General features: G+C 40.5%; 2 protein-coding genes across 9 annotated transcripts in view; both read left to right on the forward strand.

The window, feature by feature from the left end:
* Nucleotides 1–4: 4 nt before the first annotated feature.
* tapt1b (transmembrane anterior posterior transformation 1b) lies at nucleotides 5–11,441 on the forward strand. The gene is made up of 14 exons (XM_004549282.3): nucleotides 5–206; nucleotides 2,455–2,585; nucleotides 2,684–2,802; nucleotides 4,338–4,500; nucleotides 4,605–4,740; nucleotides 5,163–5,260; nucleotides 5,358–5,427; nucleotides 5,601–5,681; nucleotides 5,874–5,983; nucleotides 7,931–7,990; nucleotides 8,863–8,931; nucleotides 9,021–9,097; nucleotides 9,191–9,363; nucleotides 9,443–11,441. Exons 1-14 carry the CDS (start codon nucleotides 35–37, stop codon nucleotides 9,694–9,696), a joined length of 1,713 nt encoding a protein of 570 aa, XP_004549339.1. The 5' UTR covers nucleotides 5–34; the 3' UTR covers nucleotides 9,697–11,441.
* A 1,069-nt stretch (nucleotides 11,442–12,510) lies between these two features.
* prom1b (prominin 1 b) overlaps nucleotides 12,511–27,011 on the forward strand; it is a 34,485-nt gene continuing 19,984 nt past the window's right edge. For 5 of the 8 annotated variants that reach the window (XR_001342337.3, XR_001342338.3, XR_001342340.3 and 2 more), the window contains exon 1: nucleotides 12,512–13,152. Coding sequence is in view for 2 of the 8 variants with exons in the window: in XM_076884801.1 (XP_076740916.1) it covers nucleotides 12,882–13,152 (271 nt within the window). In the remaining 6 variants the exon portion in view is untranslated. Of the gene's footprint in view, nucleotides 13,153–27,011 lie in introns of all 8 variants that reach the window. The other 3 variants (XR_001342335.3, XR_001342336.3, XM_014413360.3) reach the window with 2 other exon arrangements.

Genomic DNA, 27,011 nt, shown 5'->3' on the forward strand with positions numbered 1-27,011 from the left:
GGCAGCAGCGGCCTGAAACTTTCGTTTGGCGAAGATGGCGGAGGCGCTGTCGACAGGTCTGGGTGAAGAGAAGGAGAAGGAGGACAGCGAGAGGGAGAAGAAGGCTGCCACAGCGGGGAAGAATAAGGAGAAAGACGGAGTCACGGAGACGCTGGGATTTAACGATAAAAATGGCGCTAGCAGGGGAAAGAAGAGCAACCTGTCAGGTGAGAGCTAGCTTCGTTTCCACAGGCGCTGACTCCCAGTTTGACAGCGCTAGCTAGCAGCTGAGATAATTATTGTTTACGGCGGCTGTAGGGTGTTTTTTGTAGAGTTTCTCGAGAAGGCATGTAAAATATCAACTGAGCTTCTGCAGCTTATCGGGGCTTGCTCCGAGTTTGCACATGTTGTGGGGATGTAGCTGCAGGCAGCCTCAGCAGCTGTTTGTGAGAAACTGAGCTGGAGTAAAGTAACGAGCAGGTGGCACAATTGTGTGATATGCATCCAAATTAAACCTAGCAGGAGGATTTCTGACTGTTAGTAAGACAGCAGTACTGCATGTGATCATGCAGAAAGTCCAGGTCAGCCAGTTGGCTTCTCGTGCGGTTTGGTTCTCTGCACAGGCGCACTCGGATGAGTCGGTGGACACCGTGTGAGCCATAGGTGCACAGACACCCGTGTTGACTTGAAAGATTGCTCAACGTAATGCTTACGGCAATCATTTTTGACCCAGTTGCAAGAAGAAGAAAAAAAGGCCATGTGTTTTCAGATGATTGGCAACATAAATTGTTGTGGTTTATTCTAGTAAGATTTGTTTATTAGAAAGCGTGTACATCCCTTCCATAAAGCTCAGCTGTTTCTAAATTTTATACACTTTTCTTTCTCTGTGAATTCAGAAGGTGCACTCGCGGTCTTCTTATGTATATACTCAATATTGCTATTTTTAATGCAACTGGATAAAGATTTTTTTGACCATTCTTGGTTGCTAAACACCTACATATTTTGAACTCTGCTCCTTTTGTTCAGAAAATAAACTATCTATAAAGCTCCCCCAGAGCTGGAAAAAAATACAGTACTGTTTGAGCCCTTTTCATATTTGCTTCACATCAAACACTTTTTAATATTGGTCTTAGTTCACGAGAGTAAGTACAACATGCATTTTAAATTATGATTTCATTCAGTAAGGGAAAAACACTATTCAAACCTACGTGTCCTTGTGTGAAAAAATAATTCCCCTCTAAACCTGATGGCTGCGTCACCCTTGATAACACTGCAAGAACTGCAGTCAGGCGTTTGCGATAGCTGGCAAGTGCTCCAAGTGCTCTTGAGCTTCAGGGCACTGACTGCCAGACATTCTCCTCCAGGATGTTTTGGTAAAGAGCAGAATTCATGTTTCCTTTTACCCCAGCAAGTCTTCCAGGTCCTGAAGGAGCAAAGTAACCCCAGACCATCACACTACCACCACCATGTTTTATCCAGTCTCTTCTTTTTTTATTGTTGAATCATGAACTCTGACTTTAATTGAGCCAAGTGAGGCTTGCAGTTCTTCAGATATTGTTCAGGTTCTTTTGTGACTTCATAGATGAGCCGTCGATCAGCTCTCGGAGTAATATTGGTTGGCTGCCCACTCCTGGGAAGGTTCACCACTGGTCCAAGTTTTCTCCATTTGTGGATAATGGCTCTCACCATGCCTCTGTGGAGTCCCAAAGCTTTAGAAATGGCTTTGTATCCCTTTCCAGACTGCTAGATGTCAAAGACTTTGTTTCTCAGCTCTTCTTGAGTTCACGCATATAAAATATCGTTACCATAGGTTAAATTGCACTGATTTAGAAGTCAGATTAAATACCTAAATAAAAGCACTGGATGTTAATGAATGCTAATGATAGTCCATTTTAATACTAATGAAGAGGACTTCTTTTTTATTATTGGATTTATCCAAATAAAGGGAACAAAATATGCTATAAGTACTTGAAAAACCAGATGACTCTGAACAGAATACTGAGTATGCATTGTCATTATATAATGTAAAAAAGGAGCCTAATATTTAAAAAAAGAAAAGAAAAAAAGAACATAGTATAAGGTCTAAAGCCGCTTCAAACATGTAAGTGAAATAAAAAAAGTTGATATAAAACCAAGTGACCAGAACAGCTTTAACTTTCCAAACCTTAACACCTTTGGGATGAACTGGAGTTCCTACCAGGCCTGATCGAACCACGAGTGGCCAACCTCACTAATACTCTTGTGGCTAAATGGGAACAAATCCCTTCGTTCATGTTTCTAAGCTTCAGCAGAGGAGTTTAGACGGTTCCAGCAGCAGATTAGCTCGAGTAGTTTTGGTTTTAGTGTAGCCAGTTCTCATCTGATGGAATTTACCATTAAGTAAGGACTCCTCTATGTGTGCTGTGTTGATAGTGTTGTTTGTGATAGATTCAAAACACAGTAAAAATAATAATTTATTCCTGTCTGTATCTGTAGACCTGTCTCTGGTCAGATTCATAACTACTGAGCTCACCAGAGGTTACTTCCTAGAACACAACGAGGCCAAATACACCGAGCGCAGAGAGAGGGTCTACACATGCCTCCGCATCCCCAAAGAACTGGAGAAGGTGAACACACTGTACACCCCCACACTTAAAGAAAAAAAATGAAATGAAATAAACACAGTTGTAATAAATGTATTTCTCCCCTCTCTTCCTGTTTTCAGCTGATGACATTCGGCTTCTTCCTCTGTCTGGACGCCTTCCTCTATGTGTTTACGCTGTTGCCCCTCAGGGTGATTCTGGCCCTGTTGCGACTCTTCACAGTGCCATGTTGTGGTCTCAGGTAACGTATAAGCATAAGTATTAGAGTACATTTTATTATATATATATAAGTATTAAAGTACATTTCCTTAACCCATCATTTGTTATTAACAGGGAATATTTTGATACATGTGCTTCTCATCAGTACAACTCCACCATCATTAAAAGTATATTTGCATAGATTGTGTTAGATGTCATTTATGTACGAGGTACAAATGTTGTGATTATCATGATTATCAGGTCCTGCGAAGTATAATGTTGGAGTAGAGCCTCAGCTCTTCATCAGTGATTTTTCTGTCTTCAAAATTGGTTAGTAAAACATAAGAAATCAGAGAATAATAGAGCAAAACAAAGTCGAAATGTCAGGCTCGACCTAGTCATTGCTGTCATGATGTTGTAAAAAAAAGCAAACTCTGGCTATTTACATTTACTGATTTGCAGCAATTTGAGCAAGATGAATAAAATAAAGAAAAAATTGTTTACTTTATTTACAGTCTCACTAGTTTCTTGTTTACCTGTTGTCACTGTGAGTGCACCTGCTCTCACAGATGTGGAGTAATAATAGACTCTGAATCCTGCTGTGCAATAAAAGCGTCCCAACAAGCATTACATCAGTAAACTGAACATAATGGGAGTGAGAGCAAATGGGAGGGAGACGCCGACATGGAAACCATCATGTTCGTCGGGGATTTTCAATCATGTCACCTAACTTGACCACAGTTTGCAGTTTAATAATAAACTTCTATCAACATAAAAATTAAAGCTGTTGATATGGTAAAGTTGACATACCTATAAAATGCAAAACCTTTGCCCCTATATTCCCTCGGTTATGATTGCTTTTGCATTAGGAGCTGGTTCACTGATGCTGATGTGTGACAAAGTAAACAGAAAAATGCTGAACATATTGGCCCCATTCGTCTGCTCATTGTCACCGACACCCAGTCTGGCTTTCTGAGTCAGGATTGGGCTGATATACACTCCATGTATTAGGCAGGTGCATCCCTTATTAGTCCTTTGTTGATCAGTACTAATATTACACTGTTAATCAGTTTGATTACAGTCACTTAATTTTTTGTGTTGCGTTGTGAGCACCTTTTCCAAAATCTGCATATCTCGTGATATGTACAGCGTAGGCAACATGACCCATATTTAGAGCTTCCCTGCTTTCCTCAAATCCAGAATTCTTTTTAGAAACTGTAAAGAATCAAATTGTGGTTCATTGAGGGGAGAAAAAAAAAAAAAAAAAAAAAAAAAAATATATATATATATATATATATATATATATATATATATATATATATATATATATATATATATATAAATAAGAATACAAATAAGAATACAAATAAAACAGGTGCAAGGAATAAATATGTTCTGCAGTCCCACTTTAAAGGGGGCTCTGTCACCCTGGGCAAGGTCTTTGTCTGAGGCAGTGCAATGTTATTATTGACCTCCAGGGGGCAGCAGAGCTCTGAGGCAACAGCCAACTATGCTGTTCTGTTCTGGTGATTTTCTTGTGAACATTTTCCTTGTCTGTGACGTTTGTGTGTTATTTAGCGGCTCCCGCTTGCTTCAGCCAGCCCAGGTGTGCGACGTACTCAAAGGCTTTATTATGGTGCTGTGTTACTCAATGATGAGCTACGTGGATTACGCCATGATGTACCATCTCATCAGAGGACAGTCTGTCATCAAACTATACATCATCTACAACATGTTAGAGGTACACTGTGTAATCTTCCTCATTGGCCAGTTCAGTATCTAATGACACTGCACCACACATTGACTAGCTCTCCCCCGTCATCCTTCCCTTCCCTGTGTCGTCAGGTGGCGGACCGCCTGTTCTCATCATTTGGCCAAGACATACTGGACGCTCTGTACTGGACCGCCACAGAACCCAAGGAGAAGAAGAGAGCGCATATTGGCGTGATTCCTCACTTCCTCATGGCTGTTCTCTACGTCTGTATCCTCAAAAACATCACTGATATTAAAACGGTTAAAAGTTAGTCAGTTTAAAGTTGATTTGCAACATTAATCAGTTTTATCGTTCAGCAAAATGTTTTCCTGAAGTGTATTTAAAACAAATGAAATTAAAAGCTTAAATTCAGATTTTGAAACTGATAGAAAAAGGCCACATTAGAGGCAAAAGGAAAGACCTGGAAGAATAAATGCCCCCAGTGATCCCAAACAAGCGTTATTCATCACTCTGCTATTTAATCTTCCCAGTCTTCAACTTTTTTCATAAACCAAACAGTCAATCAAAGTTGAAGTAATCAGCAGCAGCAAATCTAACAGCTGTACTTCAGACTAGTAGGGAACATAAAGTCATTGCGTCAGTATTATTACAGTGCAGAAAATGTGTGTTTTTCCTCAATATCTATCCAGTTCTTCATGCCATCCTCATCATGGTTCAGGCCACAACTCTCAATGTAGCTTTCAACTCCCACAACAAGTCCTTGCTCACCATTATGATGTCAAACAACGTGAGTTTTATGCACAGACATATTACCCCGTTTAAAACATGCGGCATCTCCAGTTCAGTCCTGATGTTTTTATGTTGGGTTTTTCTTTTTTCTGCAGTTTGTTGAGATCAAAGGGAGTGTATTTAAGAAGTTTGAAAAGAACAACCTTTTCCAGATGTCAAACAGTGGTAAGTGGTGGTAAAACAGCTGGCTACGTTCCACAAAAATCAAAATTTTTGAATACTTTGTGCCTCCTCCTCTCAGTATGATTATTTAATACAAGGTAAATATGTGGAATCGAGCTCAACTGCAGTGAGCACAAAGTAGGTTAATCCTGGATTGATTTGTTTGTTTCCCATAGACATAAAAGAGAGGTTCACCAACTACATCCTCCTGCTCATCGTCTGTCTGAGAAACATGGAGCAGTTTTCATGGAATGCCGGTAACCTAATACAAAGCTTTGCAAAGAGTACTGAAAGCTATACAGCTGCATACAGATGTGCTTTATCATAGTACCCCGATTAGGTTCATAATCGGGTCTTTTCACTCTTGCTAAGTAGCTCACTGTTTTCTTTTACTACTAATACTAGATTAAATAATTATACTGATTAGATTTCAATGTGTTTGTTGTCAGACCACTTGTGGGTGCTGTTTCCTGATGTAGTCATGGTGATAGCCTCAGAGGTTGCCGTGGATGTTGTCAAGCACGCCTTTATCACCAAATTCAATGACATCAGTGCTGATGTAAGTCCTTTCTCTGTACGTTTGACGGTTTATTAACTTGGTTAAAGTGCAGTTGAGTGTTTGGCAACTAGAGGAGAAACACATTAGTTAGAACTATTGAACTATTCTATCATGTTCACCCAACAGCAATTCAGTACAATGAGAAACACAGTTTAAATCAGATAAAATAAATCTGTTAGTTAGAATGAACATCTGACAGTCTTAGCAAGCTCCGATGTGGAAAAACTTGGAATAAATCACCATAAAATGGGAAATAAGCTTAAAAGATTATTAATACAATTAAAATTGTGGACAGTTGTCTATCAGCTTCAACACAGTTCAGATATTTGTGTGGAAAAGATTAGTGGGGAGTGTCACTATTCTAGGTATAAAAAACATTTTAATGGGATATTTTCTCATTTATGTCTTAGATCTATTACTTTCTACATTTGGATGTGCTTTTGCGCATATAAGCACATCTAAATATTGGTATAGTGTCACCATGTATCAGCTGAACTTAGAAATGGGCTGCAGTTTTATTTATATATTCTTGGCATCATTAAACATCTGCTGCAGTGTACAGAGAAAAACCAGTGCACTATGATAATTAAGTTTTAGAGCTTCTTTTTCCTCAGTTATGGGCATTTCTCTTCAAAGGACGTCAGGGATCTTTTGGAAAACGTGTCATACCTGTGAGGTTAGATTTAGTATATGGGGAGTACAGACACAGCCTCGCAGATGGCCAGTTTAACCTGACACAAGGTTTCTCCAGGCAGTAACTGGGGATATGAAGGGGTTGGACCTGTGACACCATGGTCAGTACAACCTGTATATTACTTAACATCAGAGAGAATCTGTGCTTTGACAATAGTTGCATCAGAAAAGAAAGCCAACTAAGCAGTCAACAAAACAAATTTGAGAGTAATGTGCAGAATTTCAGTTGTATATGCAGGAAAAATGCTTACAGTGAGTAATGTAATGATGCCACACTAACAGGCTAACACGCATAGCAGCAACTAAGTTTGATCTGCTCTATTTTAGATTTGATATATGGTCCTATGGCAAGAGCTTAGTTTAATGCACACTGATCCAAGTGAAAATGCTTCCACTGTTTTCAATTGAAGAAACAAACTTCACCATTCAAACAGTGTAACCCATTTTACAATGTTGTGATCTCACAGCAAAACTAACAGCAGTGATAGAAATTACTTTAAGGAACTGAAATGATGGTGCATATTTTTCTGTCATGTTTAGGGTTATATACATGTTAAATCTAGTTTTGTGTTTCAAAACATAATAGGTAAAATATTTAGTATTTACCATATGGACCTCAAATTAAGATGATCTAGAACAATAACAGGATTAGAGTTCTGGTCACTTGACCCATATAAAATATGTTATATTGTAGTATTTCATGATTTACAAATCTGTGTATTTTCACTTTGTTGGTCTCTTTAGCACTATTGTTATACTGTTAGAGAATCATCCACCTGCAAGAGAAACCGTCAGCAGGCCCATTTTTTCCTTATCAATTTCTCACTTCCTTCCCTCATGAGTCGCCTTTCTCTTTGATTTTCCTCCAACGAGTTGTAACTATGCTTATGTAACAGAAAGCAGCCCCACAGGAAGGGATTAACCCCTTTATCCCCAAACTGTCAAACCTAATCACACAAACCTCACTCACATTGTAAGTGTTCAAGTACCTGTGAGTCCATACTAATCCACGTTTAATCCGCACACACACATTTTTGCTTCTTTTCGGCTTCATGAATTTACCTTTACTGTGCTTTCACGTCGCATTCATGCACCACAGTAAAGAACAAGCAGGTAAACCAATTATGAGACTTGCAGTAAACAAGTTAACATTTGTTACGTCACCACGACAAGGCAGGCGCTCTACTCAGTAGCTTATTTGTTTTATATTTTGATGTTTCTCTTGTATCGGTTGACACGTTGCCTCTGTCTCAGGTATACGGGGAATACAGAGCCAGCCTCGCCTTTGACCTAGTCAGCAGTCGGCAGAAAAATGTGAGTGAAGCGGCTCAAATCACAGTAATTTAGGAAAATACAAATAAAAGGACAAGGTGCTGTTTGTGTTTTCTCTAATGAAAGACAACATTTTCTTCTGTATGACACTACATATCATCTTATTTCCTCTTTTTTTATTATATATACTAGTCCAAAAACAAAAGGCAGGTTAGCGTTTTGAATAGATTTCATAAACCCTCACTATAATACAAGGTATGGCCTGGACTGCATATTCAGTGCCTGAGTAAGTTGAGGGATGTCTCTCCATTCCTGAGTGCAGGCTGCAGCTGTGCACTGCTTACTTGTTGCGGCTGCCTCTCATGAATTTCAACACAGCATGTCCCCGGCATGCTCAGTAGGAGACCTTTTGGGACTAAATCCTGACTGGCGCCAGGACATGCTCCTGATCTACTGGCCACTGTGTGCCGGTAACAGCTGTAGGGTGGGTTGCTGCCGCAAGAATGGCACCGGTGCAGGTTGGGGCGCCTCATCTTGGTACCTCTGTCCGGTCACATTTCCACCACACTCAGAAGAGCTCAGACATGCGTGCCAGCATCCACCATTGCCAGTAGCCCTGCCTCATACACCTTGATTCAGTTGCAGCATGATACACTGATGACGGTGTTGTGCATATGTCCTTTTCTGTTATTGCTATTCACCTCTGATCATAACATCTGATAATTATTGATTCTGATCCATCAGTCGGTGAGTAACGTTTAAACAGTGAATGAGGAACGTGTTGAAAGCACATCCAGCAGTTTTTCCTGATTTTTAGCTTATGATTTCATTAAAAGAATGGACTGAGTTATCCATGAGTAAAACTGTGCTGCTTGTTGATGTTTTACATAACAATGTGTTAACTGTGTCTCCAGGCGTACACAGACTACAGTGACTCAGTATCCAGGAGAATGGGCTTCATCCCGCTTCCTTTAGCGCTGCTGGTCAGTCGTTCTTTCACAGGATGGCTTTTGATATTGAGATGTTTGCTCCCACGTTTGCTTGCTTATAAATGTGACGATGTTTTTTTCAGCTGATCAGAGTGGTGACCAGCTCAGTGAAGATCCAGGGGTCGCTCTCGTTTATGTGTGTGCTGCTGTTTTACTTGGGGTAATTGGCCAACATGTCTTCATCATTTTTGATTATTTTCTTGACACTGTTTGTTTTCATGTTCACGTGACTTTTGCCTGTCTGTGTGAGCAGGATGATCACTCTGAAGGTTCTCAACAGTATCGTTCTCCTGGGAACTTCCTGTGTGTTTGTCAAAGAGGCCAATATGGAGGAAAAGCTCTTTAACCCTCCGCCTTCTGTCGCCTCCAGCCGTGCAAACTCTAGAGCTCACCGGACAAAACATGTTCACGTTTCACCGCAGCAAGGTAGCTCAGTCACTCTGTCTCACTGTCTCTTTTCCTGAGTTTAACTGCTGCTAAAAACTCTTAACTTGCTTTATAACAGAATCCACAGCTGACAAAGGAGAAACTTCTCTGCCGTCAGACATCTGTCAGCCCACCAACACAGCAGAAAACGCTGCCCCCTCCTTCCCGAAGAGTGACTCAGACACATTCCTGACGACTCCTGACGAGGAGGACGATGACAAAATCATCAACGCTGACACGGGACTGGAAGGAGGCGGACTTGCACACCGACCACCAAAGAAAGACCTGCTGGAGATAGATCGCTTCACCATCTGTGGCAACCGAATAGACTGAAGGACCAGTGTAGCAATCCTGGCAACACTACAGGGTTCAGGGATCAGACATGGGTCATGGAGCATGCTCAGACCGTACTTACTTTTGTGCACCTGACCCCTCAAGTATTTATTTATTTATTGACTGACAAAACCAGCAAAGGCATAAAGCTGTTACTACAAGCATCCGAGGTGGCATCAGACGTTTCCAGCTGGTCCTGCGTGTGTCTGATGAGCCAAGCGGGCTCTGGCACTGGGTCAGAGGCCTGGCGGTGACGCACTCGCTGATGAAGACAGCATGTAAAACACGGGAGGAGCAGACTACAGAGAGAAATCTGCGTATGTCAAATCACGTGTGTTCAGAAGCACAATCAGTAAGAAGCTGTTTTTAGAAAGAACAAAAGTTTTTACTAGTTTTTTTTAATTATTCCAAAAAAAAACGGCTGATGATATTTGAAATGAAGTTTTTATGACAGGTTTCAAATCTTTTTTCTAAATTGAATCACAATCACATGGAAGGATTCAAATCATGAAGTTATTCTGCAGACAGAAGCTCTAACACACACACACAGAGGTTGATCTGAGGTGATGAGGTGAGTTGCAGTCCCAGCAGGTTAAATATGGCAGCAGTGACACTAAGAATGGCTTTGCTTGGCTGCATCAGCTTCAGTTGTAATGTTTGGTTTGGTAACTTAAGAGATATAAAAAGTTGGAAGGCTTAATGTCATTTGTGTTGGTATTACCTTAAAGCACTGAGATGATGGTGCAGATTTGTATTTATTTTGAGATGGCCTACCAGGCCTGACAGGTGTGACTTATTTATGTGCTTAATTTGTACCTTTTTCATTGAAGCATGTGGCCTACAGATAATAGTGGCGACACATCACAGCCATATAACATTTTCTTCTGTTTGCTTTTTGATGTTGGAAACTGATCTGACATGTTTTCTCATTCCTCGCTATCTGAGTGAGAGTGGATGTGAAAATCACATGAAATGCTTCATTGTATGCTGATTTCTTCATAATCCAGGCCAAAACTAGCTTGTCAATGAACAAAGTGCAGGTTTTCTGTGTTGAAGCTAGTTTATATCTTTTTATGCAAAACGATGGATTAAGATTTTTCTGGGGAAGGAAGTAAAGAGTTATTACAAGGATGGGTTCTGGCTGCGTGGAAAGAGAATTGCAACTTGGACTTGCTACATCTTTGACTCAAAGGTCTGAGCAGGAGGAACGCAGGACTAAAAACTGATCAGGCACAGTTCGGTCCTTAATTTGCTGGACAGTGACACAGTTTTTGTAGTTTGAGTGGATTTAAATCAAACAGTGAAGATGTGACTGAAGTGCAGACTTCAAACCTCAGTTCAAGGGGATTTACAAAAATGATCCATTAACTGTTTGGGAATTAGAGACATTTTTATGCAATACTTATACAAATTATAGACCCAACTGTTGAACAAGATTTTTTATCTTAACTGAGACCAGTGAGGGTCCATGAGGGGCACAGCCAGGGGCCAAGTCCAGTCTCACTACAGGATCATGGTCCGTACAGTGGAAAAAAATAGCTGTATACTGCTGGAAGGAGGAGTGTGAATGCAGCATTAGTGTGTGTGTGTGTCATATGTGAGGTATTTTTCAGCATGTGGATGGATCTCTACCTAAAAACGGACAGTGTATGAGTTTTTTTTTTTCTCTTCCATGTACAGCTCATTCGTGTAATGTATCTCCTTACGTGGTAGAAGGAGAATAAAACAAGACTGTTTTGTAAGTTTCTGGTGTGATTTTGTGTGTGCGCGCATGCTTTTCAGTGAAAGGAGTCGATGCCCTCCCTGTTAACCAGGCAAACACTGCAGCCCACTGTTCCCCTTGAATGGACATTTAGAGGGGGTGTATGTCATCACACACAGGGGTAGGGTGGGGGCTTTTTGCCAAAGGTCCAGCTCACATAAATGGTCTGGCTACACGACATCCCTGATTGTGTCGACATATTTCAGGTTTTTCCACATTTAACCCATCCGGTGCCACATAAAAGCTGCATGTGAGATGAGAGAGGACGAAAGAGAGCACTTACTCATGAAGCCATCAAAGCGGTTTTTAAAGGCTTAACCAGACTATACTGTTTCCGTTAAACTCAATGCTTTGTTTCCACACTTTCTTGCCAAGTCAAACCTTGCATCTTTTGCCAGATGTTCCCGTTGCTGAACTATCTAACAGACAACTGCTAAGTGTCCAGACTCACTTTTACTCACAGAGGCCCAAGGTGTAGCCAAGTCAAACAGTATTTAAAACAAGATTATTCTGAACTTCTGAATCATGCAAAGCTACTTTAGCAGGCTCAGACTAAATGTATCAAGCTTGAAACACGTTCATAGACAAAAATATCTCCCCATGAACCAAACCCTTCAAAATGATGATTGTTGGATCAACTGCAGGGTCAAAAAGCTCAAAATTTATACCAGTTGCGTTATTGGCTCAGATGTTGGAAGCAGAATTTTAATTCCTGAGAGAAAAAGAACACAAACCAAAGCCAAATAGTAAGACAGTATGAATAGCAGAGGCAAGATTTCTGATTTTTTTTTAAAAACATTTTTGGTTTTTATTCACTCATTTTGTTATTTTTAGTTAACAAAAATCTCCACACCTCGTTATATTTTACTGTATTGACTCTGTCCTGGACAAACAAACAGCCTGCTTAAATCCACCTTTTGGTTTCCTGTTGTGAAGTCAGCGGGCGTGCTCAGCTGACCCTCTCTGAACCTCTGCTTGAACAGTACACCTGGGGATGAGAGAGAGAGAGAGAGAGGGTGACAGGTGGCTGGTCAGAGCGGTGTCGCGCGCCACAGATGCTCCCGACCAGCTTTCAAATGCGCGCGAGCGTGCTCGAGCCTTTTACGTGCACGCGAGATTAGGCTGCTCGCAGGACGAAGCCGGTGAGAATGTGTGAGCGCTCGTCTTCGGCCGCCGGAGCCCCGGGAAGATGTCGGTGATGACTCCGTACCGGGAAACCCGTAGCTAACGGCTGCTACTCCTGCGACCATTGGATGTTGTTTTTAAAACTTTTCCTTAGGACGGTTGTTTTTGCGGTGTGGGGATAAAAAAACACCACCCGGAGGGACAGGTGTCACCCCCCTTCTCCCTCCAGTTTTGCGTTTCCTTTCCCCCTCATACTTTTTTTTTTTTTTTTGGAAACCGAGTAGGACCTTGGGGAGCCATGCTGTGGACACGCTGGCTCGTGCTGCTGCTCTGCTGGGGGGCCACAGGCAGCGAAGAGCAGGCGGATGAGAGGGGCGCGGTACCGGCTGAGGTCCGGTCGGACTCCCGCAGAGAGCGCTCACCTCCGCCGGTGGAGCCGCTGGATTTTGGGTTTGTACCCGCGGCGGTTTACGACACCCACGCTTATTACGAGCCAGGGAGCATGGGGATCCTCTTCCATATGGTCCACGCGTTTCTCTACATCATTCAGCCGAACCCCTTTCCCAAAGGTGAGATTACCGACACCTCCCCACCCGTGTTTCCTATTCCCAGGACGTTGTCTTTACGGTGCACCACCGTGGCCTAGTTCAACTTCAACGTTAGTGCGGCTCGAACAGGTGCGACCAATCACATTTAATTAGGCTACCTGAGGAGAAAGTTCAGCAAGTATTTTTAGCACCCGGTTTATAATCTGTTATTTACAGCAGCAGAACTCGTTATGACCACAAACTTGACTCAACCTTACTTGTCATCCAGATGCTGCTGTACAGATGCTCAGTATACATATGTTTATGCATATCTGTCTATATATGAAATACAAGTCCACAGTCCATTTATGTAAGAAGTGCATTACTTGTCAGTGTAATCACAGTCACAATCACAGGACATGAGACAGAGAGATACTTTATTGTGTGCAATAAGTGTGCAATTGTGGTGGAAAAGTGTACAATTGAGAATGTGTGTATGCAGGGTTTCTCTTGGCTGAAAGCAGGCTTTCAGGGATGAAACTCTATTAGTCTGCATATGAATAAGCTAATTCGTTTGCATAACCTTACTTAATAGATGTCTATGGATTTTTCTCGTATTTTTATCCATTTGAAAATCAAAAAAAATGTTTTCTGATTGGGTAAATTCAACCACATTTAAAAAAAACTAATTATAAATAGATACAGCTATATTAAACATATTTTTACATGAAAGAAAAATATTGATATGCATTTCAATATTAAAGCAAGTAAGTAAAAAAGAAAAAAAGTGGACCATTGTTTTTCCATTTAAAGGTCTGGGTCCACACAAGCTATAATTAATGTGAGAATCTAAAAATATATATATCCTGATTAAACAAAGACATTTATTTTTAGACTTTGATTCTCCTCACTGCCCACGTTGATGCCATGATTTGTTTTAAGGCATTGAACGTCAGGCAGCTCACAAATCACTCACTTGGCTTAGAGGTCGGGGACCTGACTGGACTGTTGTACGTCATAAACCAAATGGCAAAGTCCAAATAAACAGTAATAACCTCAACAAGGCTGCTGTGGCGCGAGTTATTTGTGCTGTGCTGCTGTGTCTGTAACCCTAAACCCAGAGGTAAACCTGTGCCATGTCATCGTTATCTAATTTTAACACTGCTGCCACCCCCCCCCCAAAAAAAAAAAAAAATTAAAATCCCTCAAACTCAAAGAGCACAAAGGGGGTGGTATGCTGTGATGATATGCGATTGTTGAGCAGCTTAAAGGGATCCGTAGCTGTCATGAATGATCTCCTGCAAGCCCATGCTCCAGGTGATTCATAGGTGATCACAGGATCAATAAAAACAATGTATGTTGCTCTGTTGTCTTTGTGATGAAGGCCAGTAAGTAATCCAGTGATCACATCCCATCAAAAACAGTTTGTTTATGTGTTGTATGTGCAACTATGGGTGGTCACGTTGGTTGATGACACACAGCAATTGGATTGAAGGTTTTAAGTTGCTGCCATTTCGGTGTCCAGGGTTAGGGCCGCTGGCTGGCTAATCAATTAGCAGATCTGCGATTAAGGGAAGCTTTCCCAGTCACCTGCATCACAGCATAATACCTTAATCCGCTGCACCATATGCTGCTATTCCATTCCAGTATGACTCACTATCACACACACAGGTAGCCCACCTGGATGCCACATCATCTCCCTGTACGTATATGTATAAATGCTTTACACGACCTGAGCCTGGTAGACAGTGGCAGGTGCATGTGTTCATTTGTGGTGAATGCAACACTGTCAAGCAAAACTGTTATGAACATTAAATCAGAAGAAGGTGCCATATATATGTTTTGTTCATTTGCTTCTAAAGCTTCCAATTTCAAGCTTACAGTAGGGGAAAAATTATTGAACACGTAAATATATTTCTAAAGGAAATTCTCACAAGATGTCTGTAACAACCCATCCAGCCCACACATGCAATGAAATCAAACCATAGATGTACATAAATTATGTGTAATAATGAGAAATGACAGAGAAAAGGACATGGAAAGTCATGACACCAGCTGAAATTTGTCAGTACTTACATAAATGATATTGATTGGCCACCTGGTTCAATCCTATCTGAAGTGCCATAAAAAGCTGTCTCATTACTAAGGTATCATACAAGAAATATGTCATTATGGGTAAAACTAATGAGCTCTCTCCGTGAGCACTGTTGGGGCCGTAATCAGGAAGTGAAAAGAACATAATTTCACTATGAAATTGCCATGACCAGCTACTCCCTGCAAGATTTGGGACAGAAGAGTGAAAACAAATATCAGAAGAGTTGTCTATGAGCCAAGGACCACTTGTGGAGAGCTACAAAAAGACCTGGAATCAGCAGTAGGGCTGCTCGATTATGGCAAAAATGATAATCACGATTATTTTCACTGAAATTGAGATCACGATTATTTGACGATATTTATTTAACCCTTTAAGACCTACTATAGAACCAAGTCCACCAGAGCTTATATTATTTTTATTTATTTTTTTTTACATGCTGTAGTGCCATTTGTGGGAGCATTTCAAGTTGCTATACATCAATACAACTGTTATAGCCCATATTTTAATAATATGTATGCATTAAGTGCATAGTAATTACATAAAATTCAAAAAAGTGCAATAAACTACAAAAAAATTTGAAAATCGCTTTTGTTTTGTTTACATATATTTCTACTTGGAGAAGTTTAAGAGGTTTATCCCTCAAAACTTTAAATACAATAAAGTTGCAAAAAATAGTTTACAACAACAGGAAATTTATTTTGAGTGTCTTCATAGTTTTATTTTGGAGATACAGCAATTTTTATATACTGCAGGAAAAACAAAAAACAATCCTATGATGCAAATTTGCAAAGAAAACAGCATGTGCATCATTTCACTGTGGGAAGTGTTACGAACAGCTGATAGGAACGGCAAAGCGTGTTTCTGGAATATTATGTTTTTGTTCATGCAAGCGCTTTTTATGCAATTTTTGCAAAGCTATATGTGGAACGAAACCGTGACCGAGGACAAGCTGATGGCATCAGATGTAAGTACAACTCCTCCGGTTTCATGTGCAAAACAAATTATTGCGCTAGCTTACACGGTTCAGGTTCTACAGGGATTTAACAATAGTTACGCAAAACGGAGCGTGCTGCTCTGACCGGCTTTAAAGGGTTAACAATGACTTTAAAAAAATAATATAAAATAGTGTGCAACACCACTGAAGTTGTTTTTTTTTTAAACTCTTTTCAACCAACGGCAGTCACTCTCCAAATAACTTCTGCTTAGCTTTCCGAGCTTCCCTCGGGTCCTCTTAATCAGCGGTCTCCAACCTTTTTTGCGCCACGGACCGGTTTATGCCCGACAATATTTTCACGGACCGGCCTTCAAGGTGTCGTGGATAAATGAGGGAGGGGCTAATAATCGGCTCGGTCATTTTTAATGATCGTTGAAAGCCCAGATCGTAATCGTGATTAAAATTCGATTAATTGAGCAGCCCTAATCAGCAGGTACAATTGTTTCAAGGAAAGCAATAAGTAATGCACTTGACTGTATGCACACTCACCTTGCAATACTCCATTCGCAAAGAAAAGGCATGCTGAAGCATGTATGCAGAACAACATTTAGACAAGCCTGTAAAATACTGGGAGAATATAGTCTGGTCAGATTAGACTACGATTGATATCACTGGAGGCCATAATACACAATGTTCAGAGGTCAAAAGGCAGTGCATATCACCCCAGAAACACCATACCAACAGTGACGTTTGGAGGTGGGAGTATCACAGTGTATGGCCGTTTTCCAGCCTATGGCACTAGCACACTTCGTCTAATTGAAAGAAGGATGAATGGAAAAATGTGATGAGACATTCTTGATAAAAATCTTCTTCCGTCTACCAGGAAATGACATTTCAGGACATTTGAAAGACATTTCAGGAAGCAATGATCACAAACACAGCCATGAAACTCTCAGCTGGTTTCAGAGGAAGAAAACAAAGCTACTAGAATGACCCAGCCAATCTACAGAAACAAATAAAACTCAGAGTTCATAGAATGGGTCCACGAAACCTCCAGGATTTGAGGACTGGCTGTAGGGAAGAACTGGCTAGAATCACACCCGAGCAGTGCATGCGGCTAGTTTCTCCATACATCGTGAAGCTGTGATCACCAACAAAAGGTTTAGTACGAAGTATTAAATACATTTCATTAAACACTTTTTCCTGTGTCGTTTCTCATTATTACATGTCACTTAATTTATAGACATCTATAGCTTGATTTCCTTGCATGTGTGGATTGGATGGGTTGTTACCGACATTAAGTGATCATTTCATGTCAATATCACCTTTAGAAATACATTTACTTAGAAATTTACCGATGTGTTCAATAATTTTACCCACTGTAAATGCTTTACACATCCTGATCCTCTGAGGTAGTGACCAGTGCATGTGTTTGTTTCAGGTGGTTGCAAAGCTGCCACAATCCCTAAATCAAGAGAAGGTTCAATAAAATACATATTTTTAAGCCTCCACGAAATATTTTCTCATAAGAAACGATAATTAACGAATATTCCTTTATCCTTAAAAAAACATATTAACTGATGTCATGATATGCAGATAACCTTGATATTTAAACCTAAAAATGTGAAAAAATTATAATATGGTTATATTAATTGTAATATTATAAATAAATAATCCAGTAGTGTTGCTTGAATTCCAGAATCCCTTCCATCTTCCTTCACTGAAATTTGAATGATATTAGTTTTTACAAATCAAAAGAGAGACAAAACATAAAAGAACTTTAAGATACATTGATTTTTCTTTTTTTTTTTACATTTCTATGGACTTGAGAGATACTGATAGCTTTACTCCCATGTGGGTTAGTTGAGGGTAGTCTAATTTTTGGTATTAGCGATCCCTACATTCAGATAAATTGCTTTTAACATAAGTTATGAACCAGGCTAATTTCATTAGCCTTTTGTATAATTTTTTTTCATGTACTAATAGAAGGAAGTAATAAAAATAATGTGCCGAGAGGCTGAAAAAGTTTGTCTTAAACAAAATAAAGTCCTAATAAACATAAAAATTTATGTTCATCTGAGAAACGTGTTTTTCACATACTTGGATGTGTCATGACGTTACAGTTGAAGTAATACAGTTGTGTAGTGTTTTGTGGTCTTTCCACATGCAAACACCTTTTATGTTTGCACAGCTACAGTTAAAGACTGTAGCACATCTGCTGTGTGGTCAAAAGAAACACCACATGTGATCTGAGTTTAAAGCTATTTGAAAAAATGAATTATTAGTAGTAGTATCTGTAAAGCTTATACATTTAATTTTTTAAAATAAAATACTGGCAAGTATTTCCCTGTATTTTTCCAAAGTGAGAATTGCCAGGAAAGCAAGGGGTGGGAATCAGTCTGGTTATGAATGCATCTTGATACAGCAATGGGACTGAAAAATCTGAATTCAAAGAGTAAGAGGTGTGGTAAACATTGTATAACTAACTGTATAACAACTAAAAAGAAAAAAAAACTCTTAAAATGCCAAAAGTATTTTTCAACTGTGTGGGGTAATCAGTCTGTTCACTGAGTGAGACAGCTGAATTAATTTGATTTATTGGCAATCTGATTCACTGATTCACTTCCTCCTGCTGCCTGCTTGTTCTTCGCCTCCGTTCAGAGCAGTTAACAAATTTTTGAGTAAGTTTACATTGTTCCATGGAGTCCTGCACTAAACTCTATGTGTCCATGTTTTCTGTTGTGCTGCAGTGCATGCTTATGTGCTCAGCTTAGATGCGGTCATTGTTAGTTGTTGCAGAGGTGGCAGGTTTGTGTTCGGCTGCAGTGTTAAAGATGAGATTTGTCAGGTCTGTCAGAACATTGAAAATTAATCAGTAAAGAGTTAATCAGTGTAATGTGGCACAGTTATCAGACTGTGTCCAAATCCCCATAAATCCCCTCACTTTGTAAATTTCATTTATTTTTGGCGATTCCAGCAGAACTGTTTGCATATGAGTGTTAGCAGAGAATAAAACATGTGTGCTTAGGTTCAGCAGGGTATCAGCATTTCCTGACACTGGGTTTCCTCTGGGACTCACTCATCCCTTTTTCCACTAACAGTGAAGAAGCATTTTGGGCTCTTTCACTGAGTGTGGAGGCAGCGTCTTATCCCTCTGATACACACAGGCTGGATTAGAGGATTAGCATCCACAGGCTAATGCTAACACTGTCCTGCTACCACTGCTGCAGATGGCATTGTCACACACACACTCACAACTTTGGGTAAATACATGCACAGGCGTGTGCACACACAAATACCGAAAGTGGGTCATAGTCCTGGTGTTTGTCTGCTTGCCTTAATTACTGTGATTGGTTGTGGGAATGTTTACCAAGCGTCTTAAATTAGATCACTCTGAAGAGGAACTCGCACATTTTGGAGAATGAAATTATTTAAAATCCTGCATTTTAGCATCTGAGACTGTAGACACATTTTCTGCAGTTTCTGTTCGCCTCTTATGTATATTAACAAAAATAATTATTTCCAAGCACCGTGTTTGTGAATATTAGCTGATGTTCTTATCTTTGAATGTTTGGGCAGCTGGATATCGACAGCTATTTAAATTAATTAGCTTTTTTTTTAAACTTTTCTTTTAAGGCCATCCATTTTCTTGACTTCTCATCTAATTCTGTAACACAAGAAGCAACCTTTAGAACAAGCCTTTTGAAGGGCTGGCATACACACAGAGACTGACAACCATTAATGTGATGATTCACACCTATGGCCAGTTTATAATCACCAATGCAAGTCTTTGATCTGTGGGAGGAAACCAGCTTTTATTCATAATTTCACTTGATAATTGAGTTCATCAAGGAAATGTTGAGTAATACATTTTAAATTCAAATTCTTTGTCTTCATTTCTCATCTCTTCAAATGTGAATCTGAAACAGGTCTGAGTGTGTTGTACAAAAGCATAAAAAGACATGGCACATAATCCTCTTAGTAGTTTTGCTGTAGCAAACAGTTGGCTCTGACTTCCTTTAGTGTCTCATGCTGACATGAAGTACAGCGCTTAATGGATTGTGTAACACTCATCATTTATTGAAAGTAACAAAAGTTCTCTGTTTTTGGAAGATCTTATATCATGATAGCAACACCTTTTCCACTGCAACCCAGGCACCGATGCACTTATATGCAGTAAATGAGCGCTTTTGAATTTCAGGGACTCAAAAGGAAAAGAAATTGAATCAAGTCAGCGTCTGTCTATATGTTAGCTCTTGGTAGCTGCTAATATTGGAAGCAGCTGTTCCTAAAGTGGGGGTTGGTCAGGATGAAGGAGTTGGATAATAAATCTTGGGGGAAAAGACAAGAAAACATGGTTGGGACTGATTACATTTCTTATTGCAGATTTCCACTATAGTCGTCTTATTCACCAAGCAAAAGTATATAATACTAACAAGCGCTTGACGAGCTTGGATTGCTTTAGATGGCTAAATTTAAAAACCCTCTGATCAAAAATAAAAAACTTTCATACATAATGGTGAACGTGAGTCTATTATTTTGTTAACTGCAACACAAAGGCAAACAGTTATGAATAGAAACTGACTAATATAGTCGTTAAGTGTATGATTCATGCATGCAAATGTCTCCTAAAAGCATCAGAGGTGGTGGTTGGGTTGCATAAGATTTTGCCCACATCTTCCAGTAATCTCTCAGAGCAGGTCAGTGTAGAGGATTGTGTTTACCTACATTTACAGATTACAGTAAGATGGTTGTAAATTCTGATTTGTAGATCAGATTAGCTAACTAGAGGGTTTATTTTTAGATTTTTATTTTTATTATAATTTATTTCTGATCTTACCTGTGTCTTTCTTGCAGTTCTGATGCACAACTGCCTTTATAGTGTAAGAAAAACACTCAGGCCAGGCTGGGATTTATTGAAATGTCTTTAATTAAAAACAAAATATTCACTAACTACACTAAAACCAATCAAAAGCTTCTCTCACAAGACACTAAAAGCAAGAAAATGGTAATTTTTAGGGCCCGAGCACTGAGAGTGCGAAGGCCCTATTGTATCTGCTCCGTTTCTTATTATTATTATTATTATTATTATTATTATTATTATTATTATTATTATTATTATTCACCCCAAACAAGGGCCTTTTTGAGGGCCTAAACATGCTCAAAAACTCATGAAATTTTGCACACATGCCAGGTCTGGTGAAAAATTTTGTATTTTAATGGTTTTACATATGAGCACTGGGAAATGGCTCTACAGCGCCACCTATGCCTTGTTAAATGCAGCCCTACGACCACATCGTTTGAGCTACATGTATGAAATTTGGCACACATGTGTATCATGCCAAGACGAACAAAAAAGTCTGTGGGCCCATTGACGCAAACCCAACAGGAAGTCCGCCATTTGGAAGAGAAGGTGACATTTTGGCTCTAATTTTGCCATTTCCATGCCTCGAACTTTTGCGAACTCCTCCTTGGGGTTTCATTTCATAACCTTCAAATTTGGACAGTGTCAACTACACCCTTGTGCCATGTTAAATTGCGGAGCTTTTGAGTTTTCACAATACTATGAGGCCGTGGCGCCATGGCGAATTTCGATGACTCGCCATGAAAATCTTATTGCCTCTCATTTTGTCATACATTTTCTGACCTTGACCAAAGTGAACACATATGATAAGGCTCCACCCCTGAACATATTTCAACTGCCATATTTGACGTCAGCAACAGCGCCACCTAGTGGGAACAGGAAATGTCATGTTTTACACTTTGGGGTACAGTATTGTGATGGGTGACATCTGCAGCCTCAAATTTCTCCAGGAAAGGCGTAAGGAGTTGGTCTTGGGGTACAGTGAAAACTGTGACTTTTCACGAAAGGGTGTGACCTCAGCAGCATGGCGAACTTTGATATCTCGCCATGAAGAAACAAATTAGTATAACTCCATGAAATCCAGTCTGATTAGTACCAGACTTTACAGGCATGATATCAGACCCGCCCTGAACAAATTGATGTGCCCATTGTCAGGAATATGAAGAGCGCCACCTAGTGGGAACAGGAAATGTCATATCTTACACTTTGTTGTACTGATTTTCACAGGTTCATTGTGGATACCTCAAAAGCGGTGAATATCACCGTCAGTCCTTCATGATGCTGCAGTGCGAAAATTGTGACTTTATACTGAACGGTGCACCCTGGTGGCAACGCTGTTCACCATGAAAAATGAAGTGGTTTTTGAGGGGCTTGGAAAGTTTAAAAAGTCTTGAAATTTGGCCCACACCTCCAATGTGCTTAAGGCTTTGTTGTTATGTGATCATTTTCATTGAATATCCCAAAATGGCTCCACAGCGCCCCCTACAAAATTTCAAAACCACAGCCCCAGCTCTGTGTTTTATGTATGAGTCTGAAACCTGGTAAGCTTATAGGAGATATCAAGATGTACAAAAAAGTCTCTTGGAGCAATATCCCAAATACAACAGGAAGTCAGCCATTTTAAAATTAATGTGCAATTTTGGCAACATTTTCCCCTCTTTCCAGGCACCGTTCTTTGACGAACTCCTCCAAGGGATTTCATCATATTGAACCAATCTCCAGTGTGTGGAATCTAAAGACCTTTGTGATGTTAAATTGCGAAGCTTTTTACGTTCAGGGAAACGGGGTGGTCATGGCGGCACGTGGAGTTTCAATCACTCGCCAAAAAGCAGTAATCTGCTGTCACTCAAAATCAAAATGTCCAAACTCTCCCAAAGGTCGCAGGCGTGATGAGACACGAGCTAGGAAATGTTTGTTATGCCATTTGTCAGTAATGGTTAGAGCGCCACCTAGTGGGACGACTATAATGATGATTGAATGAGATGAAATGTTAGCTGGTGGTTAAATGCATGAATTCCATCAATGTGACATCAGATCGGAGGTGCTGGTTGTAGGTGTTGGGCGTGGCTCGACGCGATGGGGTGCGAGGGCCCTCATAACGCTGCTTGCAGCTTTAATTAGGGCCCGAGCACTGACAGTGCGAAGGCTCTATTGTAATTGCTCTGTTTATTATTATTATTATTATTATTAGGGCCCGAGCACCGAGAGTGCGAAGGCCCTATTGTATCTGCTCCGTTTCTTATTATTATTATTATTATTATTATTATTATTATTATTATTATTATTATTATTATTCACCCCAAACAAGGGCCTTTTTGAGGGCCTAAACATGCTCAAAAACTCATGAAATTTTGCACACATGCCAGGTCTGGTGAAAAATTTTGTATTTTAATGGTTTTACATATGAGCACTGGGAAATGGCTCTAGAGCGCCACCTATGCCTTGTTAAATGCAGCCCTACGACCACATGGTTTGAGCTACATGTATGAAATTTGGCACACATGTGTATCATGCCAAGACGAACAAAAAAGTCTGTGGGCCCATTGACGCAAACCCAACAGGAAGTCCGCCATTTGGAAGAGAAGGTGACATTTTGGCTCTAATTTTGCCATTTCCATGCCTCGAACTTTTGCGAACTCCTCCTTGGGGTTTCATTTCATAACCTTCAAATTTGGACAGTGTCAACTACACCCTTGTGCCATGTTAAATTGCGGAGCTTTTGAGTTTTCACAATACTATGAGGCCGTGGCGCCATGGCGAATTTCGATGACTCGCCATGAAAATCTTATTGCCTCTCATTTTGTCATACATTTTCTGACCTTGACCAAAGTGAACACATATGATAAGGCTCCACCCCTAAACATATTTCAACTGCCATATTTGACATGAAGGACAGCGCCACCTAGTGGGAACAGGAAATGTCATGTTTTACACTTTGGGGTACAGTATAGTGATGGGTGACATCTGCAGCCTCAAATTTCTCCAGAAAAGCCTTAAGGAGTTGGTCTTGGGTTACAGTGAAAACTGTGACTTTTCGCAAAAGGGTGTGACCCCAGAAGCATGGCGAACTTTGATGTCACGCCATGAAGAAACAAATTAGTATAACTCCATGAAATCCAGTCTGATCAGTACCAGACTTTACAGGCATGAAGTCAGACCCGCCCTGAACAGATTGATGTGCCCATTGTCGGGAATACGGACAGCGCCACCTAGTGGGAACAGGAAATGTCATGGCTTTAACTTTGTTGTACTGATTTTCACAGGTTCATCGTGGCCACCTCAAAAGCGGTGAATATCACCATCAGTCCCTTGTGATGCTTCAGTGCGAAAATTGTGACTTTAAACTGAACGCCGCACCCTGGTGGCAACGCAGTTCACCATGAAAGATGAAGTGGCTTTTGAGGGGCTTGGAAAGTTTAAAAAGTCTTGAAATTTGGCGCACACCTCCAATGTGGTTAAGGCTTTGTTGTTATGTGATCATTTTCATTGAATATCCCAAAATGGCTCCACAGCGCCCCCTACAAAATTTCAAAATCACAGCCCCTGCTCTGTGTTTTATGTATGAGTCTGAAACCTGGTAAGCTTATAGGAGATATCAAGATGTACAAAAAAGTCTCTTGGAGCAATATCCCAAATCCAACAGGAAGTCAGCCATTTTAAAATTAATGTGCAATTTTGGCAACATTTTCCCCTCTTTTCAGGCATCGTTCTTTGACGAACTCCTCCAAGGGATTTCATCATATTGCACTATTCTTCAGTGTGTGGAATCCAAAGACCTTTGTGTTGTTAAATTGCGAAGCTTTTTACGTTCAGGGAAACGGGGTGGTTATGGCGGCACGTAGACTCTCAATCACTCGCCAAAACGCAGTAATCTGCTGTTACTCAAAAACACAATGTCCAATCTCACCCAAAGGTCGCAGGCATAATGAGACTCGAGTTCGGAAATGTTTGTTATGCCATTTGTACATAATGGTTAGAGTGCCACCTAGTGGAACGACTAGCTAATCATGAATGAATGAGTTGAAATGTTAGCTGGTGGTTAAATGCATGAATTCCATCAATGTGACATCGATCGGACATGCTGGTTTTAGGTGTTGGGCGTGGCTCGACGCGCCGGGGGTGCGAGGGCCCTCATAACGCTGCTTGCAGCTTTAATTATTATTATTATTATTATTATTATTATTCCGGCAAATGAATTGGCCGTTTGAGGGCCTAAACATGCTCGAAAACTCATGAAATTTTGCACACGCGTCAGGTCTGGTGAAAATTTACGTATTTTAATGTTCCCAGACATGGCCAGGGAAAATTAGCTCAGTAGCGCCACCTAGAAAAATGAAAAATGCGAGCCCCCGATATGGGTATGACCTACATGTTTGAAAGTCGGCACACCTATATAACGTTCAGAGTCGAACAAAAAAGTCTATTATGGCAATGTCCTAAACCCAACAGGAAGTCCGCCATTTTGGATTGAATGTGACATTTTGGCTCTGATTTTACCGTTTCCATGCCTCGAACTTTAACGAACTCCTCCTTGGGGTTTGATTTCATAACCTTCATATTTGGTCAGTGCCAACTACACCCTTGTGCCATGTTAAATTGCGGAGCTTTTGAGTTTTCACAATACCATGAGGCCGTGGCGCCACGGCGAATTTCGATGACTCGCCATGAAAATCTTATTGCCTCTCATTCTGTCATACATGTTCCGATCTGGACCAAAGAGCACACATATGATAAGGCTCCACCCTTGAACATATTTCAACTGCCATATTTGACATCAAGGACAGCGCCACCTAGTGGGAACAGGAAATGTCATGTTTTACACTTTGGGGTACAGTATAGTGATGGGTGACATCTGCAGCCTCAAATTTCTCCAGGAAAGCCTTAAGGAGTTGGTCTTGGGGTACAGTGAAAACTGTGGCTTTTCACGAAAGGGTGTGACCTCAGCAGCATGGCGAACTTTGATATCTCGCCATGAAGAAACAAATTAGTATAACTCCATGAAATCCAGTCTGATTAGTACCAGACTTTACAGGCATGATGTCACACCCGCCCTAAACAGATTGATGTGCCCATTGTCAGGAATATGAAGAGCGCCACCTAGTGGGAACAGGAAATGTCATGTCTTACACTTTGTTGTACTGATTTTCACAGGTTCATAGTGGCCACCTCAAAAGCGGTGAATATCACCATCAGTCCTTGATGATGCTTTATTGCAAAAATTGTGACTTTAAACTGAACGGCGCACCCTGGTGGCAACGCTGTTCACCATGAAAAATGAAGTGGCTTTTGAGGGGCTTGGAAAGTTTATAGAGGCTTGAAATTTGGCGCACACCTCCATTGTGATGAATGCTTTGTTGTTATGTGATCATTTTCATTGAATAGCGCAAAATGGCTCCACAGCGCCCCCTACAAAATTTCAAAACATCAGCCCCAGCTCTGTGTTTTATGTATGAGTCTGAAACCTGGTAAGCTTATAGGAGATATCAAGATGTACAAAAAAGTCTCTTGGAGCAATATCCCAAATCCAACAGGAAGTCAGCCATTTTAAAATTAATGTGTAATTTTTGTGACATTTTCCCCTCTTTCCAGCCACCGTTCTTTGACGAACTCCTCCAAGGGATTTCATCATATTGAACCAATCTCCAGTGTGTGGAATCTAAAGACCTTTGTGATGTTAAATTGCGAAGCTTTTTACGTTCAGGGAAACGGGTGGTCATGGCGGCACGTGGAGTTTCAGTCACTCGCCAAAAAGCAGTAATCTGCTGTCACTCAAAATCAAAATGTCCAATATGTCCCAAAGGTCGCAGGCGTGATGAGACTCGAGCTGGGAAATGTTTGTTATGCCATTTGTCAGTAATGGTTAGAGCGCCACCTAGTGGGACGACTATAATCATGGTTCAATGAGATGAAATGTTAGCTGGTGGTTGAATGCATGAATTTCATCAATGTGACATCAGATCGGAGGTGCTGGTTTTAGGTGTTGGGCGTGGCTCGACGCGATGGGGTGC

This window comes from Maylandia zebra, linkage group LG6 (assembly GCF_041146795.1).
Source record: "Maylandia zebra isolate NMK-2024a linkage group LG6, Mzebra_GT3a, whole genome shotgun sequence".
In the NCBI taxonomy this organism is placed as follows: domain Eukaryota; kingdom Metazoa; phylum Chordata; class Actinopteri; order Cichliformes; family Cichlidae; genus Maylandia; species Maylandia zebra.

Excerpts from the sequence above, each read along its gene's own strand:
- tapt1b (XM_004549282.3), top strand. The coding sequence starts at position 35 with ATGGCGGAGGCGCTGTCGACAGGTCTGGGTGAAGAGAAGGAGAAGGAG. Across the intron at positions 207-2,454 it reads AAAGAAGAGCAACCTGTCAG|ACCTGTCTCTGGTCAGATTC; the intron begins GTGAGAGCTAGC and ends CTGTATCTGTAG. Across the intron at positions 8,932-9,020 it reads CGCTTCCTTTAGCGCTGCTG|CTGATCAGAGTGGTGACCAG; the intron begins GTCAGTCGTTCT and ends TGTTTTTTTCAG.